Source organism: Microtus oregoni, unplaced genomic scaffold, assembly GCF_018167655.1.
Source record: "Microtus oregoni isolate MIOR12 unplaced genomic scaffold, Mior012 000008F_ref0000371, whole genome shotgun sequence".
NCBI lineage: Eukaryota > Metazoa > Chordata > Mammalia > Rodentia > Cricetidae > Microtus > Microtus oregoni.
The window spans coordinates 52,787,180-52,807,469 of NW_024543067.1; the positions used below are offsets into that span (position 1 = coordinate 52,787,180).

The window sequence follows — 20,290 nt, forward strand, 5'->3', positions numbered from 1 at the left end:
TGATGGCTGCTCTGTCCCTTAAAAGCTCATATGGCCCTCAACTCATGGGGCTTGGGGGAGGTTGTAGAACCTTGAGGACACAGTACTGATGAGAAGGAAGTTAGGTCACTGTGAGGAAGGGGTGTGCCCTTGAAGAGGCCGTGGGGCCCAGCTCCTCCTTCTTTCTCTGTTTCCTGGCAATGGCACAGTGAGCAGCTATGCTCTAAAATATGATCCCACTGTGAAGTGTTGCCACAGGCTTCCAAGACCAAGGGACCACTGTTTCACTCTTTTGTCTCAGCCTTGGAAAGCTGACTAGGACAGTGACCGGCCATATGCTTTTTGAAAAGTGGGGGGTGGGGGGGAATGGAAAAGAGAATGCAATTCAAAATCTCTGAAATAAAGTCTAAATGTCTAACATATTGATAATGCTGCACAGTATAAGTTTTGAATTAGACATGGGATAAAAATTATAGAAGTTCTGATGAATTTTCTACGCTGCCAGCTTACAGAAAGCTGACTAACACCGGCATCAGCCTAAGTGAGGTAAACTCTGCCTGAGAAAGGAAACGATGTAGTTGGGAGAAATGCTGTACCGATGAACAGGCTTCTAGAACTTTCTCTGTCCATTGAACATGTGATTTTAGAAAAGAAGTAACAATCTCTGCCCATCTGAGATAATAATGCATGACTTCTAAAGTCCGCTCAGCTCCAGTAGCCAGTTGGACCTGATTCGTTATCAGCATCATTTTGTGCTGCTTTATTGAGATAGTCTCAGATATGGTCCTGACTGACCTCACACTTGCCGGGTAACTCAGGTTGCTCTGAAACTTGAGATCCTTCTGCCTCAGCTTCCTCAGCATTTATACGATAGGTATACCAGATGGCTTTACTGGAGACATTTAAGGTAAAACAATCAACTTTTCCCCCAAGTGTCCAGGGTATTTTAAGCTATGACCTCATGGTCTGTGTTACAACCCAGCTGTTGTTATTGCAGGGAAACTAGGCGCAGCCAACATAAAAACAAACACACACACTATGTGGCAATCACACTTCACTTACGGTCATAGAAACTTGAATTCCCTGTGACAGAGGGTTTTTCTTTTGAGAAAATATCTACAAAAATTTCAAGGAATTTTCTTTTAATTTGGTATCAAAAGGAGAAAGGTTTGGTTTTGGGTTTTGTTTTGTTGTTTGTTGTTTTTCTGTTTATTTTGAGACAGGATTTCTTCTCCGTGTAGTACTTTTGGTCTTGAACTGGCTCTGTAGACCAAGCTGGCCTCAAACTCTATCGATAGCAGAACAAATAAATTTACACATTTGAGAGGTTCCTTCCTTCCAGGACAGCTGGAGCTATATATATAGTGAGACTGGAGGGCTGGGGACTGGGGGTGGAGGATCGCATGCACTAAGTCAGATTTAGACAGAACAGCTGGCTTCTCAGTGTTTCCATATTTTGTCTAAGGACATAGGTTCAAGGGCCACATTTCCCAAATCTGGTATTGCTTTTGGTTATTGTCTGTTTTTCCTTCCTGCTCCCACAGTGGAGGATGCAAACTCTGCCGTTTCCTTTCACTGACCTGATCTTTTGATCAAAGAAACTATACAGCCTGGGTACAAAATTTTGACAAATTCTGGGTGGCAGTTAGGGAAGACACTCCTCTCTAAGTGTGGACCAGCTGCGTGGATGGCATGGCAATAATGAAAAGGGTTTATTTGACCTCGGACCTCTTCCCCAGTCTGTCTCTTGGTTTCACTGATCCTTAGTTTGGTACGTGTCAAAAGCTAAGGGAAGAACAACGACCAAAAAAACAAGGCCAGGTAATGACACAGAACATGATGTTATTTCAGCTAGTGATCTGGACTCAATTCAGGAGAGATGTTAGCAATCCTGGGCCCCTCCCACAGATTGGGGACTGGCTTTTCAACAGACGGAGGGACAGTAGCTGGTGTCTAACAGCAGAACAGCTCTCCGCACCTCCAGGAGCATTGAGGGGGCTCCTCCACCGCGGGGCCGGGGCAATCTAAACACGAACAGCGAGAAGCTAAAAAAAAAAAAAAAAACGGTCCTCCGGTTGTTGTCCGAGGGTTTAGTGGTTAAGGAAACGTGATTGACAAACATTGCTATCCAATCGAAACTGAGGACAGTGCATGACAGCCCAATCGGAGGGCGTAAAGGAGACCGACGTGTTCACCACCCACCACGCTTTGCGTTGCCCGGAGCCACCGCAAACGAGGGCTAACGAGGAGGAAGCTAAGTGCTGAAAGAGCGAGTTTGATTGGTCTATCGTAAATCTTCTAAATGAAACCCTACTTGTGATTCGTCCAAAGTAGACCAAAGCTCCGGTGAGCCGAATGGAGTGCAAGATGTGAACCCGGGTAAGGAACGTGAAGGCCTGGTGAGGACCAAATGCTCGGCCACGGAGGCCGGGAAGGCGAGGGCGGGAGGTGCGCGGACCCCCGCAGGCTACCCTGGCGGCTGCCTGGGATTGCTGCTTGGATCCCAGGGTTCCCAGCTCCGCTGCGGGGAGCTGCTGTGTAGTGCGACCAGCGGACTGCCCTGGAAAAGGGGCAGGATCCCCTAGGGATAGTGGAACACCCTCTTTCTACAGCCAGGTGTCATGTTGGTGGTCTTTAGGCGGCCTGGCAGTTGGTTTTCCCCAGATTTGCGTGTGACTTGAGGCACAAAAATGGAGGCATTAACCTAATGTTTTAAAGCCCAAACGAGAACGAAGTTTTTAAAGTAGAAAAAGTGTCAACGCTCAGTCTCTTCGGTTTGTTGTTTTTTTGAGATGATCTTGGTGTACATCCCAGGCTGGCCTCAAACTTGTGATCCTCCTGCCCCAACCTTTTGAATGCTTGGATGAGAGGTGTGTGCCACTACACCTGGCCATTCTAACTACTTTTGAAGGTTTGGAATAAACAACAAAGAAAACTAAAAGGGAAGCCAGGTGTAGCTGCACACAGCTTCAGTCTCAGCACTCAGAAGGCTGGAGTGGGCGGATCTCTGTGAGTTCGAGGCCAGTCAACTCTACAAATTGAGTTCCAGGACAACCAGGGCTGTTACATAAGGAAACCCTATCTTAAAACAACAGCAATAAAAACAAAACAAACAGAAAACCAAGGAAAATCGCAAAGGATTTCTCCAGAAGGGTAATCCTGTCCAGTAACCTGTTGTTTTCAAGGACTTGGTTCTGAAAATTGGGGTATGGGTTAAGGTATCCACCAGAAGCCTTAAGCCATACTTCTGTCCTGGGACTCTCCGCGGACAGGAAATTGTCCTGTGACAGACCTAGGTTTCTCCCTTAAGATTCTCAGCCTGGTGGGGAGCGCTGTAGTTCCCATCTTATGAGCTCTGGATGCAGGACTTTCAGTTTTCCCTGACAACTGGTGGAAGGGCAGGGAGACCCAACCTTGGATGAAGGAAGAATGCAGGACACATATAGGCAGGGTCTGGAGAAACTTGACAGCAATAAACCTCACAGCTTCCATCATAAGGAGAAAAACAACAGAATCCCTGGCCTTGACTTGTTCTTGCCACTGCTAGTCAAGGCATTTAAATGTACATAGGTAACTTTTCCTACTCTAAGCTACCCGATTCAAATGGATTCACTATTAAAACTGTTGGCTAAGCCATCAGCTCTCCAAGAAAATCTGAATAATATTCTGAATCTTAAGTAAATAAACATTTTTGTTTAGATTAAATCTCACGAACAAAAAAGACTTGGGGATTCACAAGGCCCTGGGTTCTGTTTCCAGCACCCCATGAACAGGGTGTGGTTCATACACCTCTAATCTTAGCATTGGGGAGATGGATGCAGGGGGACCAGAAGGACACTGGAGCTGAGAGAGGATCAGCTGCTCTTCCAGAGAGCTGAGTCCAGTTCCCGGGCTTAAAACCTTCTGTAACTCCAGTTTCAGGGAATTTCATGCCCTCTTTGGCTTCAATAGACACCTGCACAGACGTCACACACACAAGCATGCATGAGACCCTGGGTTCACACCTGCACAAATATCACCCCCCACACACACACACACACCACGTCAATAAAAAAAAAAAAACTTTAAAAGAACCCCCAAAATTTAATTTGGTTATGAAATAATGACCTTCATTTTAGAAGGGTCTGAAGCTGTTTGTTCCCACACCATCTGTGTAACTCGATGTCAGATCAGTGTGGATAGAAGATCAATGTTTCTGGTGTTACCAGCTTCTAGGTGATAAGTTTGCTCACGTCTTCAGGTTATTGTATGGTGTCCAGAGCAGAGCAGCTAATCCTAACTAGACATTTCCTTCAAGGCGGTCTCACCAGCTCAGCCAGTCACACTGGTCACTTCTGATGTTCCTTTTGGCCCCTTTCCATTTCCACAGCTAAGACAAGTGTTCTTTGTGTGTTCCGTTTTGGTTTTGGCTTTTCAAGACAGGCTTTCTCTGTGTAGCCCTGGTTGTCCTGGAACTCACTGTGTAGACCAGGCTGGCTACCAAACTCACAAAGATGTGCCTACCTCTTCCTCTCAGTGCTGTGATGAAAGGTGTGAGCCACCGCCACTTGGCGAGGCAAGTTTTCTTATCTGAAGGATTTCAGTAGTATCCGAACTGATCACTCACCAGTCTCTGTCCCTAAATCATGCACACCCTGATAAGGGGAACTGGTTCTAAGCAAGAGCTCTGTCACTCTTCCTCCCCTTATCCGCCCCCCCCTTTTTTCCTTTTTTGATAACTTTATTTTCAAACAGCCCTACCACGTTGCCCACGTGGGCCTTGAGCTGGAAATTAATTCTTCTTCAGCCACCCACATAACTCAGATTATTGACCTGAAGCCAATAGACCAAGTTATCAGTTACTTTTTAAAAACTAAGAAGTCTTTGCTTAATTTCTTAGGACTGGAGAGATAACTCAGTGGTTAAAAGCACTGACTGATCTTCCAGAAGACCTGGGTTCTATCCCCAGCGCCCACATGGCAGCTCACTGGAGTCTGTAACTCCAGTTCCAGGGAATCTAAATCTTTACAGAGACATATATTCAGAAAAAACATCAATGCACATTAAATTTTTAAAAAAACCCTGAAAATTAAAAAAAGGTCTCCCAAGTGTTTTAAAATTAGGGGCTGTTGAAATCTCTGATTTGGGTAATATAATATAATAAAAATGTTGTGCCTACCATCCAGATTAGTAAATATTAGCATTCTCGCATTCTGCTTATGGTTTTTATTTTAAAGAAACAAAGCATCACAGATAGTTAAAAATCCCTTCCATTCTTTGCTGGTCCATCCTGCTTTCCTCCTCCCTCCCAGAGACGCCAGGATTGTTGTGTATAGTTTGTGCTCGCCTCTCTTTGTTGTTGTGTTTTAGCATGTCTTCCGGGGTGGTGCACTTGCATGTGTGTGCATGTGGAAGCAGGAGTTATCCTCAAGAGCTCTGTCATTTGAGACCATGTTTTTTATTGACCGAGCGTTTAACTTGGCCAGACTCAAGGAGCCTCCCATCTCTGCCTTTCCAGCACTGGAATTAGATGCATTTTTCACATGGGTTCCGTGATCTAACTCAAGTCCTCCCGCTTCCAGGGCAAGTGCTTTACTAATCTAACTGTCTCCTTATGCAGTACCCATACTGTTATACTCTTAATTCATATGCCTCTGCCTCCCAAGTGCTGGGATTTAAGGCGTGCGCTACCACGCCTGGCTGGAGATTATTCTTTTAAGTCTAAAATATAAACCGTACGCTTTGGATTTCAGTTTACAGCTTCCATGTATTTATTTACTTTTCCCCCAGAGCTTTGATTTTTATTACTTAAAAAAGCTCCACATTTATTTCACTTTCCGACTCTGTGCTTAGGCTTTCAACACTTTCCCAATTTCCTGCTTCTCAATAAGGAAGCACACTTGATCATGTCACGGACACACTTAGCACACGTGGAATCAGGGTAGGCCCTGCTGGCGTACTTCTTTGTCTCAGACGATCTCATGTGGACTTAAGGTCTTACAGCAGGAACCTCAGACCACATTCGGATTTAGGGCTTTCCCAGCCTTCTTGGTGCAGAGGTGAACTGTTGCCAGGGGCTCCAAACAGCCTGGTTTTGTTAGGGCTGTATTGTAGGAAAGCCTACGACAGTATTTCAGATGCTGGAGCATTCTGCGCACTGTTGCCGGGAGAGGGAAAAGAAAGAACAATTATTTATATACTTACATATATGTGCATTTGTGTCTGTGTTTGTTTTAGATAGGCCTCCCTGGCCTGGAACTAGAGCGCTTCCTGCCTCAGTTTCCCCAAGTGCTGGTGTTACAGTGGTTGCCACTGTTCCTGGGTTGCCACTTGCTTTTGTCAGAGATGGATTCATGTCAGTGTATGTAGAGCAAGTCCATTCATTTAAGTGTTCATTGTGAGACTATAGTAAATCCACCTGTCAGGTGTGTAGCTTTTCCCCTCCCATTTTCCTGTTGAAATTACAGTGAATGTCCTCATTTGTGTCTGCTTATATGAGAGTTTCTAGAATTTTGTGTGAACTTTTCAAAGGAGATGCATGCCCCTCGGGGACATTTGAGGATTTGTGAGGCCATATTTAGCTATTATTGTGGTTGGAATACTCCAGAGAGCTGAGAATGTTAGGTGTGTGATGTTGGAACAGTCCTCAGACAAAGAATTGCATCGTGTGCAACCTTCCAGTGTTCTCATTTCATAATTATCTGGGCCTAGAACCTAACTCCATTTTTTTTTTGTGTGTGTTAACATAATGTAATTTTTGGCACAGTTTAATAAAGTGTAATTTCCAGGAATGTAAATCAAGGGAGAATTATACTGATCTGTGGTTTGGAACTTGAACAAGACTTGTTCCTCAGTCTAGAAAGCTCGTGTAACTGAAGGGCAGCACAGCTCGTGGTATTTGAGTTGCCAGCACAACACACCTGCATCGTCTGCCTGTGGCGCTTTCACGCTCGTGGTGATTCTAAGTTTAGGTGCAAGCATCTGGCTACTGTACTTCATTATGTATTCTCGTGGAGTCAGCCTGAACATTCATATATTTAAGCATATGCTGTTTCATTATGAAGTACTTCCACTCAAAATCGACTTCTGTCCATGCTGCGGAGTAGAGGTCGCGTTTGATTCTCCTCTGGTTTGGTAATCGTTTGTGTTACCACCACCGTGAAACCCTTCATGCACCGGGCCACGAAGCCATCTTCTTCCTCGGGAGTATGAAGTTCTCGTGAGTGCACAGCCCTGAGTCTGGGCTTCCCGTTTCCTGCTAGTGGTCCATGTGTCTTTGTCCCACTGTTTTAATTACCTTGTTTCATCGTGTGTCTGCGGCAGTTGGTGACAAGAAAGGCACGTCGCCATCCTAGTTCTCAGAGTGGTGTTGGCTATTCTCGGCTCTTTACTCTCCTGTGTGAATTTAGGATTCATTTTCCAATTCCTTAAAAAGGTATTTTTGGATTTTGGTTAGAATTGCACTGAATTTTTATGTTAAAGAAAAATTGAGATTTTTTTTTTTTAATTAAGCCAACTCATCTAAAAGTATGAGTTACTTCTCTGCACAGCCTGCTTTATCCCACTGTCCAGGTACTTTTAAAAGGCCTCTTCATGAAGTTGCATAATTTTAGCTATGAAAAATTTCGCAAATATTTGTTGTATTAAAACATACTTATATGTGTATGCATATGCATACATATTTTTACTCTGCAAGTTTGAACTCCATTCAAATGTTTAGAAAATAGTGAAGCCAACATCTACTCAACTATCACTCAGCTTCAAAGAGCTAGCTCAGGACCAGTCTGTTTCACATCAGCCCCTCATCCCCACGGCCCCCTCCAAAGAACATGAAACGCCCAGGCATAATGTTCTGCTGTCTGTAGTGCGTCATGTGTGTCTGTGCAGATTCATGTGTCATAAAGAATCTATGCCATTTCTTTAAAAATTTAAAAGGTAACAGTCTCCATTTCATTAACCTTCCAATGACGGTTGAATCGTTTCACGAAAGGGTTTTGTAGCTAAGTGTAAGACAACAGAAAATGGCATGAGCCCCAAGTATCTATGGCTAGATACTGATTACCAAAGTTACAAAGTCAGGTAACCATCGCCCACGTCAAAAACCAGTTTTAGCTGGGCAGTGGTGGCACACGCCTTTAATCCCAGCACTCGGGAGGCAGAGGCAGGTGGATCTCTGTGAGTTCGAGGCCAGCCTGGGCTACAAGAGCTAGTTCCAGGACAGGAACCAAAAGCTACGGAGAAACCCTGTCTCGAAAAAAAAAAAAAACAGTTTTATCATCCGTGCCCCATCCAGTCATTCAAGATATGCTGGAGCAGTCGGACCTGTTTTTGAATATCATATAATTGGAGTCTACCAGGAACTTTTTACTCTGTCCCTCACATAATGCTTGTGAAGTTCACCTACATCGCCTGATGTAATTGTAATTTACTCATTTGTATTGCTTTATACTGTCATTTGTATGATTGATTGTGTCCATAATGCTCCACATCTTTACAGATTGCCAGCGACTTTTTGGCTATCTGCTAGATACATGGAGATATTTTGTTTGGTTCTATTTGCATTTTCCTGGTGGCTAAGGACCTTTACATATCTTGGCCATTCAGCTATCCTCTGTATACAGTTTATTCTCATTTTTTCCTCTGATCTATTTCTGAAATCATAGCAGAATCCATTCATTTCAGTTTGCTAGTTAGTATCGTGGTGCTTTTGTCTGTTTTGCCTGTACCCTTGGAGTCTTTTTCGTTAGGTCTATATTTCCTTCAGGTTACATCTTTTTTGGCTAAATTATTCCTTCCAAAACTGTTTTTTATATTTTCATATCTTGACATATATTTTCTTGTTACTAATGTTGCTCCACTAGCTTACTTTTCATTTTGTTTTCCCCACATGTGGCAAACCACACACGAAGAAGTTTCCCATCCTAAGCATTTGAAGCGTGCAGTTCGGTAGAGCTCGGTGTTTACTGAGAAGCAGATCTCCAGAACTCCTCCTGCAAGACTAGAAACTGTGTTCATTGTCATTGCTCCCATTTCCTCCTTTCCCTGAATTGGCTTTGCTGGTGTCTGCCTTGTATGTCTTTTTCCCATTCAGGTTTCATCTTCTCATGGGATTTTCTGTCTCTTTTGTAAAGAGCTACTTTTATTTTTTTAAATCCAGAATGAGATCTTTCAACAGTCAGGTCTGGGGTGCTTACATTTACGATGAGTCCATGATTATTGCTGCAAAGTAAATATAAAATAAAAATTTTATAATCTGTGAGGTACAGCGGGTTGCACCTAGGGCCTCACTTGTGATAGGCACGTGCTCTACCGTTGACCTCCCTCTCAACCTTCATATTCATTTCTTCTTTAAATGTCTGTGTGCTGGTTGGGTGCCTGTTTGTGTGGGTGCATGCATGTATGTGTGCAGGTATATATGCAAGTGAGCGGTGGGAGCCCGAGGCCAATGCCAGGCGTCTTCTTTGATTGCTTCTCCACCTCGCCTTTCAGACAGGGTTTCTCACCGAACTGGAGTCCACCAGCTGGCTAGACTGGCTCCCCAGTGAGCTCGCCGTCCCTCATTTGCCCACACCCCAGCGCTGGGGTCACAGATGGACACCACTGCTTTTACATGAGTGCTGGCGACTGGGACTTGGGGCCTCGCGCTTGTGCAGCAGGCACCTTGCCACCTTGGCCACCTTCCCAGCTCCCTTGCGTTTCCTCTCTTGGGAGCCTTGCCTGCCTGCTGAGTGGTGTCCCCAATGATGGCTTCAGTTTAGGCCATTGGGGATCCTGGAGGTTTCTCACTTTTATTGTGGTTTCTGTAGTTAATTGTAGTTAGTTATTTTTCGTAGTTATTTATTTAGTTGCTGTCTTTATTGTAGTTATTCTGTAGTTTACTGGAGATGGGTCTTTCTTTGGGTTGCCAGCTCACAAAATAATGACATGGAGACTTAATTCTGAAAGGTCAGCCTTAGCTTAGGCTTGTTTCTAAATGGTTCTTACAGTTTAAATTAACCCATTTCTATTAGTTTACTTTCTTACCTCATCTCCATACTGCCCATCCTGCTTGCTCTGTGTCTCCTGGAATCTCCTCCTCCTTCTCAGCGTCCTTGCTGCCCGGAAATCCTACCTAGCTAGTGGCCATTCAGGTTTTTATTGAACCAGTCAGAGTGACACAGTTTCACAGTGTACAAAAAGGTTGTTCCAGTTTATTGTAGTTAGTCTCTCGATTAGGAATTCCATACAGCGTGAGTGTGGGACCTGACACTCTGCTTGCCGGTAATACCAGGTTAAAATTCGGATTTCTGTCTAGGTGGGTTTTTGTTTTTTTGGGTTTTTTTTTTTGGCTTGTTTGTTTGTTTGTTTTGCCATCACCTGAGTCATTTGGCGTGCTTGCTTCAACTAAGTTCTTAATAGATTTTTCAGAGTCTATTCAAGCATGACTTGTCCCTTCAAGGACCCGGCCTTACGCATTGTCCTCCTTGGTTCTAGTTCAGTGCACCATGGGCTGAGGTCTCACAGGAGGAGCCCTCCTAGGCCCCCATCTCCACTCGGGCCACTGTGGACTTTGAGCTCAGCCCCTGCCTGACGACCTGGCTTTGGATGTACATTAAATTCAGAGCACTTCAGGATGCTGCCATTTTACATATTGAGGTTCGCCATCACTTCCACCGTTCTGTGAGGCATTCCCCTCATCAGCCCAGTGCAGTGTATTAACCAGTGGTTCCCATCATCTTTCTCCACCTTGCTATGACCTTATGAATTCTGCAGACTGGCCAGCTGGATTCACTTATTCCTCAGCAAATATTTGTTGCACTTAATATTTATCCTGAAAAATGGGGACAGCAGGGAGGGAAAAAAAACAGTTTCTGCCCTCAGGTGGTTTATTATCTAAATAAGAGAGACAGAAAGTGAACTTGTAAACAAATTAATAGAAGTGGTAGCCGTGAAGGCTGAGGCGATAGTTCAGCAGTAGAGTATTTGCCTGGCGTGCGAAAGCCTGCGTTATTACCTGTACTTGGTGGAGAATGCTCTAAAAGAGAGAGAGAGAGAGAGAGAGAGAGAGAGAGAGAGAGAGACTGACTGACTCTTTTGAGAGTTACTGTAGATGGGATGTCAGGGACGGGCTCTCTGAGGATGATGTTCTTCTGATGAAGCTACAATATCAACAATGAGGAGAGGCCAACCCTGTCACACAAGGAATCAAATAGCAGGTGCCTTGCTGGGGCCTGATGGTTGAATCCTGCCTGTGGAAAGAGCAAATACCAAGTCCCAGAGACACAGAGACAGGAAAGTACTTCCCTTCTGCAGTTACTGATATGGTACTCACAGGGCTCTACCGAGAAAGGACAGAGGCAAGTAGGCACTCCCTCTGCTCCACCATCCTGCCACTGATTTCTTCCCAAGTGTGCTAGCACTGGCTTATCCCTTAATCTTCTCACCATCCCAGCTCGTGATACACTTTGCTTCTGCTGCAATATAACATGAATATAACATGAATAGCTGTTTGCATCACATTGTGCCCTAATAGACCATCAGCTTCTGCTAGGCGTTGTATCTTTTTCCCCTTTGTCATCCGAACTAGGAGCACAGTGTTTTCCACAGTGGTCACAGCACAGTGTTGATTGAATAAACTTCTTTTCTTTTCTTTTTCTTTTTTCCAGTTCATGCTCAGAGCCTCATTTCCAGTAAGCTTACAACGGAACACCCCAATCTATTTCCATTGTGTTTAAATCACCAGGTAAAGAAACCCAGAAAGCTAAGGAAGACTCTGTTTTCTCAAGATTTGTCTCTGATACTGAGAAGGAAACCCAAGGAGGTGCTCTAGATGGTGTTCCCTCATTAGTGGAGTGATAGCGCCCACCAAAAGATGTCCACACCCAACTTCCAGCGCCTGCAAATGTGATTTTATTTGGCACATGGATCTTTGCACGTGTGATTAAGGGCTTTGTCTAGTGATAACAGGCAGACAAGAAGACAGGGGAAGTGTCATGTGGAGACAGGAGACACGAGCCAGGGAAATCTCAGAGCTACCAGAAACAAGAAATCATCTTGCTTAGATCCTGTAGGGGGATGTCACCCTGCAGACGCTTCTGTTGTCCCTATGGTCTCGAGAACTGAGAGCGAATCCCTCTTGTTGTGAGCCTCAACTAGGAAACCAAGACTAACTTGCCTCTTGTATGGCTCACATGTGATAGTACGTTTCTGATTGCCATGACTGAACACGCCAGGTCTGGTAAAGCACATAGCATACCATAAGGGACCCAACGCGTGACATCTTCTTTCAGGGACTGGGAGTTTTCTTCCTTCTGCGAATAAGAACTTGACACAGAGTGGAAAATTCTGCCTTGTGATTGTCTGCTGGGTCTAAGTTCATTCCTCAGGTTTAGCCGAAGTTTCAGCTTCTACATTGGCTCTGCAGCCTTCTGAGAGCCCCTGGTTAGGATCTGTGAATGGAGAGAGCTCAGATTTCTAATGTGGGCTTGAGTAGAAGTCAAAGTGGAGCAGAAGAGACCAGATCTGAAGTGACAACCCGAGAGCAGACAGCAGCCTCACCCCAGCCCCCAGGTCCCCCACCCCTATTCCTGCACTAAGAAAGCTCTGGGCTCCACATTCCCGGTTTTCATTAAGGGACTCTGGGCCTGGACATTCCTGAAAATTAAAGACCCATCGTGAATGAGCCTCCAGACATACTGGTCATCAGGATTCCTCGTAGAGTTAGGCTTTCTGTGTCATCGAACGCTAGGCACACACGAGGGGTGGGATGGTCCAGCCAGAGGCTGATGCTGCTCTCTGTCCCGTAGGATGACTGGCATGGTGCTGGGAGTGGGTGCTGGCGTGTTCCTCCTTGCTCTGATCTGGGTGTTGGTGCTGCTGCTGTGTGTGCTGTTATTCAGAGCCTCTGGGATAGCTAGGTAAGGCATTCTTTCCAGCCTGGAGTCCTAGGTAAAAGCAATTAGAGGCGAAAATCGCTGACGCTCATTAAACATTTAGAATTCAGAAGATCATTTTTGTAATTACTGGCAGTTTGAATGAGTTGCATTTTAACCTCTTATCATAAGCGCTAACTGTGTTATTTATGCTCAGGCAGAGGTGGGAGGAGAATGGGAGTGAGTCTCAGTTCTCACTGTGGAGGGGAGGAGGGAGACCAGAGGTGACAGGAAAATCTGCTTTGGCTGCTGTTGAGGTCCTTGGGAGTTGTAGGTGGAAGTTTGGTTTAATTGTTCAGATTTATGACACGTGCCTGGTCCAGTCCCTAAGGCTCCAGCCTGGGCCCACGGACACAGAAGTTACAGAGAGTTGGCCTGGACCTCTGTTCGGGCCATAACCTAACCCCAGAGACACTAGAGATGCGCTCTCTGGGGGTCATGTCAGCAATAAATGGAGAGCTACACTGTTTACTGGGGGTTCTGATCTGAAAAGAACAAAAGTGTGTGGGGATGGGGAGGGGTGCGTTTGTGAGCACATGCACTCGTGAGCACACGCACTGTGCAGAAAACTGTGACTTCCCATTGTTAGGAATTTGGAATTACCAGGAACAAATAGGGATGCTTCCAGCTGATAGCCATCTCGGAAGCACGGCTTTGGGGTGGAGGACTTTGTGGACCTTAAGGGACTGAAACATGTTGACTCCAGGGAGGAGCCAGTGCAGGCCCAGCGGATAAAAAGTTGACTGTGGTCAGTGCTTTTGATACTCAGGTCTCTGTCCCCAGGTTCTCCATCGTCTTCGTCTTCCTGGGTGCTCTGATCATTACTGCAGTTCTATTGCTTTTCCCTCGAGCCAGTGAATTCCCAGCCCCAGAGGTGGAAATGAAGGTAAGGCTAGTGGTTCACTTTTGTCCCTATTCGCGGCTTTCCCCATCGTGCCCTGAGACCTGTTCAAACAATGATGGGGTTCCCAGGGTGTTGCAAGGTCCCTCTCCCTTTACCCTGGGAAAGGGTCTTAGGAATCCCACCTGTAGCACCACCAGGCAATGATTTATCCATTGTACTGTTGTTTGCTGCTTGCATGGAGTTTAATGGAAGTGTGGAAAGCCACTCCTTACTGTGGAGACAGAAAGAGGAAAGAGTTAGGAACTAGGAACTGGCGTAGGCCTTACGTGTGGTGTCCCTATTCCTTGGTTCAGAGTCTTAGATCATAGGTCAGAATTGTGGTAGTGTTCTCGGTGCTGAGTGGCATGATTTTCCATCCTCTGAGGCTGACTTTTTCCACTTGTGGTGTCAAGAGTCATTTCCACCAAGAAGAGCGGGAAAGAGGAGCCTTTCCATAAGAAACAGAAGGGGACATTGCAGATGAGTTCTGTATCAATGATTCTGTCATCCTTATTCCTTAGACCACATCAGCTGGCCCCTCCCTCTGTAAATCAATTTGTGTCCCCTCTCTCATTGTCCCATTTCTGCCAGACCTCCCCTCTTGTAGTTGGTTTTTGATTTGGGGCTCCGGTTCTGCCGTGTGTGGCTGGTCTCAAATCCATAGGCTCTTGCCAAGGGCACTGGCCTTTTCTATCCCATTGCGTCTTCCTGTGGCATTCTGTTTCCTCTCAGTAGCTATTTTAATTCTGAAGGAGAAAAACATGATCGTGGCCATCATTTCTTAAAGGGCTACGATATGCCAAGAGCTATGCTAACTAAATGCCTTGTTTACATTGTCTCATTGAAACCACACAACTCCCAGTGGTATGAGGGAGGTCCTGCTGCCTTTCTGGGAAAGAGGTACAGGTGACCTGCCCGAGTTGACGCTGTCCAGGAACTTAAGCAAGGACTTAAGCTGAACTCCGTTCTCAACATCTTCAACCTCGTTAGAACTCAACGGAGTATCAGACCTTTCTCCAGATCTGACAGGTTGTCGATTTGATACAGTCCACAAAATTGCATAATTTTTGATGTAAAATGAACACATACTTCCAGTTCTCCCTAGAATTAATGATGGTGAAAGGAGGAAAATTAGTTCTGGAAACTCTCAGGAAAATTGTGCTTACCACACAGATTCCAGGAGTTGCTCCCCTGGGTGTCAGGCTCTCTCTACACCCGGCCCACCCTGGTGTCTTTGTTTTCAGGGGAAAGAGTGATGTGTGCTGCCCTGTTTGTAATCACTGCGAATGTGACCGCTAGCACAGGCACGAGCGAGCGCTCTTTCTAAATCAGTCCCTCTATTCTGTCATAGGAGTTTTGGACTCAGGAGACAACGGGGACTGAGCAAAGTATGTTTGTCAGCATGGCCTGCAGAATCGGAGTTCTCATTTTCAGGTTCTGAGCGCTGGCCCCTGCAGCAGCCTGGCTCAATACTGTATCAATAATACATGGCCTGGGCCTTCTGCACCCAAGGCCTGCTAATTGGCTAATTAAAAAGTGAAACAGTCGAGCGAGCAAACATGTAGCCCGCAAGAGACTTGTTCAGTACCAGAGCCAAGGTCAAAGTTATGTTAAAGCTGTTTTTATCAAACTGACCTTGATTGTAAGTTGACTGTTGGGGTAGTCTCTGGAGCAGCTGGGGTGCTTCTTGATGTCTTTGGATCTCGTTCGTATCACTGCTTGGATTGTTCAGGAGCTTTGTGCATCAAGACTGTATTAGCGCTCTGTTGCTGCTGTAACAAGAGCCTGCCTGCCAATGGAATGGTTCCCAGCATAAATGTATTATCTACAGTTGTGTGGGTTAGAAGTGCACCCTCAGTCTCCCTGAGTTAAATTCAAGGGTGGGCAGGGCCATGCGTCTTCCCAGTGTTTCTGGAGGAATGCCCATTTCCTGACCTCTTCAGCTGTAGAAGCTGCAGCCCATGGCCTCCGTCTGTAGTCATCTTCAGAGCCAGCAGCTGCCAGTGTCACCTCTCTGGCTGCCTCCGTCCCACATATCTTTCCCCGAACCTGTTTTCTGCCTCTTCTTTCATTTTGTTTTGTTTCTTGAGACAAGACTACGTAGCTTCGGCTGGTCTGGAACTCTTTGGAGATCTCCAAAGTGTGTCCAGTTTTTAAGGACTCTGTTTACATTGGGCCTGCCTGGATTGGATAGTCCAAGCTTATCTCCCTACTTTAAGGTCACAACCTTAATGCCACTGTCGTGCAGTCAGTGTGTTTTAGGGGTTAAGAGTTCCTGGCTCTTTAGGCTGTGACAGTTACTGTCAGGTATTTGGGAACCTCTCCTGGAAGTGAGTTCTCATGGCTTCTGTGAAGTTAGGCACTCCTTTGGATGATGATACCTGCTTTCCCCACCCATTTAAATATCACCGCTTAGCTTTGGGGTGAAGAATAGAGCTCTGTTCTCTAGAAATGGACAGCAGGTGACTGGGTAGAGCCAGGACCAGAAACAGATTCTTTTATCAACAAAGACCAGTAGAATTAGGACTTCATATATGACTGGTTACCAAGCAACCAACTGTATGTATGGGGCAAATTATGTATCCTTTTAGTGTTTTAATATCTTAGATAAGTGGCCACTTTCCTCGCTCCCTTGCAATTAGGGTTCAGAACTCTTCTGATGGAAGTCACCTCGTGTGGAAAGCCACCCTTTCTTCTAAATTAAGCCATTTGTTTCCTGTGCCTTATTATTATTAGTTATTGTTGCTCCCCCCCCCCTTCTTTAAAAACCTTGTATCTTCTACTCAAGGAGCTGAAAATTTTTGTGCTCATATGCAGAGGGAAAGAGGACAGGATGCTACTAGAAGTTACCAAGAAACTGTGGGCATAACCATCAGGTCTTGGGAGCACAGGCAGCGTGCTGGAGTGGGGGTGATTCTATCAGATCTCAGGGTGATTCCATCAGGTCTCAGGGTGATTCCATCAGGTCTCAGGAGTGTGCGGGCAGGGTGCTGGAGTGGGGGTGATCCCATCAGGTCTCAGGGTGATTCCATCTGGTCTCAGGGTGATCCCATCAGGTCTCAGGGTGATTCCATCAGGTCTCAGGGGAGCGCAGGCAGGGTGCTGGAGTGGCGGTGATTCCATTTTGATGTCTTCTGTCTCCAGATTGTGGATGCCTTTTTCATTGGCCGCTATGTCCTGCTGGCTTTCCTCAGTGCTGTCTTTCTCGGAGGCCTCTTCTTGGTTCTTACTCAACATGTGCTGGAACCAATCTATGCCAAACCACTGCGGTCCTGCTGAGTGCGGTACTGGAAACATGGGACGCTTTTATGTCCAGGATGAGCACAGAAGCACGCTCCGGAGCCTTGATGACAGCCTTCATGTCTTCAAACCAGTGGAGTGTTTGTCTGTCACTAAGACAAAGCCCTTGAGCCCCGGCTTTCAGAAGACTCTGTGGGCGGAGGTTGTCACTGTCCGGTACCCATACTGCAGGGTTCCTGTCTGGTGTGAATGGAAAGTGGTAACTATGATCTGCTGGGGGCAGCTGTTGAGTGAAGCCATTAGTCGAAGATCTAGGGAGAAGGAGGTTGAGGCTCTGTTGGCCAATGGAAGAGCCTGGTCCCTGTTGATAACGTCTAAGTTCTTAGTTGAATATTTGGAGCCATTTGAAGGAGAAAGGCGTTCAGACACAAAGGCTGCGTTGCCGCGACAGCTGGGAAGTTGTGTCGGGCAGAGGTTATTGACCACTCCTTATGTGATTCCACAGAGCCTTATAAAAGCAGTGCGTGGCATTTGCCTGAGTCCTAATAAAGCAATAAACAATGACCACAGGGCTTTCTCTTCAAACTCCTGCCTACAGCTTTTGTATATTTACATTTTGAGTTTGCTTAGAGATTAAAAGAGAGAGAGAGAGATGGGAATGTTAAGTGTCTCCCTGCTGCGTATCTTGGGTCTTCTTCTCCCAGGGTTTGGTGGCCTCTCAATACCTAATTTAAGTATTTAGTATCACGTAAGAGTCCTCAAGCCGGGTGCTGGTGACTCAGGCAGAGGCAGGTGAATCTCTGTGAGTTCAAGGTTAGTGTGGTCTACAGAGTAAGTTCCAGGACAGACTCCAAAGCTACACAGAGAAACCCTGTCTCAAAAAACAAAAACAAAAACACAAACAAACAAACAAGAGAGGCCTCTTTGGGCTTTGGCCTTTTCATTTTTCCTTTGGCAGTATTGGGAATTGAACCTAGGGTTTCACACGTGATAGGTAAGTATTCTACCATCCTACCCTTCAATTCACTTTTTATCTTGAAGAACAATTATACTAGTTTACCAGGCTGCCTTGAACTTTCTTTCCCTGTACACCAGACAGGCTCTGAACCTGCCGTCCTACCTTAGTTTGCCAAGTCCCTGGGGTTTTAGGCCTGAACCATCGGGCCTGACTCTTTTTATCTTGTTCATCAATTTGTTAGTTGGTTGGTTCTTTGAGGTCGGGTCTCACTAGGGATCCTGGGCTGGCTTGAAAGCCATCTTGAGTACTACAATTACAGGTGTGTCCCAACATGCCTACCTCTCTGTTTTCATCTTGGGAATTCTTTCTCCAAAGTTAGTAAGGAATGTGTATTCTCAGCATTATAACTTTACATTTGTCTAATTTCCCAGATCAATAAAATTTGTCACTAAATGGGATGGAGGGTCTGGTCTGGTTCTGCTTTGGAAGTGCCATCCTGCCTGTCTCTAGCAGAGTGAAGAGGAGCCTTCTAGTCTGAGAGGCAGGAGAACAAGCTGGAGAGGTCAGTGCCTGCTGGATGCTTGGGCTGCAGCGATTCCTTTGAGACTTCAGTTTTATAGCACTGTATTTATTATGATTGCTCTTCTTTCTAAATAGAATAATCCTAAGGTTTAAGGCTTCCCACAGCAGCCAGTTGGCAAGCCTAGGTGTGGCAGAATCCAGTCTCTCACAGTAGAGGACCCTCTATGGTTGAGAACTTGAGAGAGGGTAGGGTCGCTTCTTTTTCCTGTCTCTCCTGATACTGTTGTCAGGGAATAGGAAAAGCCATTCCTACCGCCTCATGGAACTCAGTCTCAGACTGCGGAGAGTCAAGGCTGGTGGGGACCAGGCACAGTCGCACCGCCACTTGTACTGACTCCATTATCTTTAACTTCGGGGAAACTTTCCAGATCAGGCTTTATTCAGAAGTCTTCAAATGAAATTGATTCTTAGTCTGGCCTAGGGCCCATGGGGAAGAAATTGAAAACATTGTTCTGGCAATGGAGGGGAGAAGGGACCATGTGGAAACTGTGAGGGAAGCGGGCAGTCTGGAGCTCAGTCTCCCTCACAGAGTAAGGGTGCCTGTGGCCTGTGGCCTTCCCAGGGTGCCTTAGCCAACAATCACAGACTGCTATGTGCCATGTGCCTTCTCCCAGGAAGCTAGCTGCCAAGGCAACTCTGGAAGGAGGGGCTTATAAATATTCCTGAAAATGAATCTATCTCTCATTCCTTTGTGAAGGTGTCCAACTAGATCCAAAGATAGCAGAAGTATGTGGGGGCTCTGATCCCCAATCTAGTTCATAAATGATTTAGGGTTACTGCTGCAGGGGGAGCAGTGTTACAGTAGCAATCAAGGCCCTTTGAGGGTAAACTTCTATTTAAGAGAATGGTATCTCTGGTCTGAGTAGAGACCTGACATCCCAGCTGGGCTGGGTCAAGCACCTGGCCAAGGGATCACCCCTAGGACAACAGGTTCACTTCAGCCATAATACAGAGATAGCTTCAGCTGGGTGATGGTGGCACAAATCTTTAATTCCAGTCCTTGGGTGGCAGAGGCAGGCGGATCTCTGTGAGTTTGAGGCCAGCCGTGTCTTCAGACCGAGTTCCAGGACAGAGGCTCCAAGCTACACAGAGAAACCCTGTCTCGAAAAACCAAATAAATAAATAAATAAATAATAAAATCAAATAAAATAAGTAAAAAAATAATAAAAGACAGCTGGAATGAAGATCCTTTTAGTTAGATACTAAGGTCTCCTCACCTTTCTAAGTACTAACTCGGAAAGAGGCAAATGTTTCTTTCTCCTCTTTCTTTCAGATGTTGGTCAGAACCTAAGTGTGCTTTTTCTAAGTTTGGGCTTCCTTGCTTCTTTCTGTGAAGCCACTGCCCTCCCTGCCATGGTGCCAGCTGCCAGTCCTGGATGAATGTGGCTCTCACAGAGCCTTGTTCTTCTGCATGCTCCTCCTCCAGGCGGCTGCCGAGATCAACAGCCTACCTAGCCTGCGGTTTTGGGTTTTCAATCCTAATAAAATTGCCCTTGAGCTTAAAAATAAAAACCTACAAAATCAGGACTGGGTAAAGGGCCAATTCCCAGCAACCCCTTGGTGGCTCAGAGCCATCTGTAGTGGGATCTGGCGCCCTCTTCTGGTGTTCGTGAAGACGGAACACTTGTGGACCTAAAATACATGAATAAATCTTTAAAAACTACAAAAGTAAAACAATAAAAGGTGTCTATAAAGTCAGTAGATAGTAGCTGTGAGATTTCAGTTATCTACATAAGAATTTGGTAAAAGTGAAAAAAA

At 45.7% G+C, this 20,290-nt stretch overlaps 1 protein-coding gene across 2 annotated transcripts; it reads left to right on the forward strand.

Moving 5' to 3' along the window:
• Nucleotides 1-2,077: 2,077 nt before the first annotated feature.
• Nucleotides 2,078-20,040, forward strand: Tmem218 (transmembrane protein 218). 2 transcript variants are annotated; one of them, XM_041657330.1, is made up of 6 exons: nt 2,078-2,358; nt 11,604-11,680; nt 12,744-12,854; nt 13,653-13,755; nt 16,897-18,512; nt 19,806-20,040. In XM_041657330.1, the coding sequence occupies exons 3-5, from the start codon at nt 12,745-12,747 to the stop codon at nt 17,029-17,031; spliced, it is 348 nt and encodes a 115-aa protein (XP_041513264.1). In that variant the 5' UTR covers nt 2,078-2,358; nt 11,604-11,680; nt 12,744; the 3' UTR covers nt 17,032-18,512; nt 19,806-20,040. The 2 variants fall into 2 exon arrangements, with proteins under 2 accessions (XP_041513264.1, XP_041513265.1); XM_041657331.1 differs by lacking the exon at nt 2,078-2,358 and adding an exon at nt 9,451-9,499.
• Nucleotides 20,041-20,290: the final 250 nt, after the last annotated feature.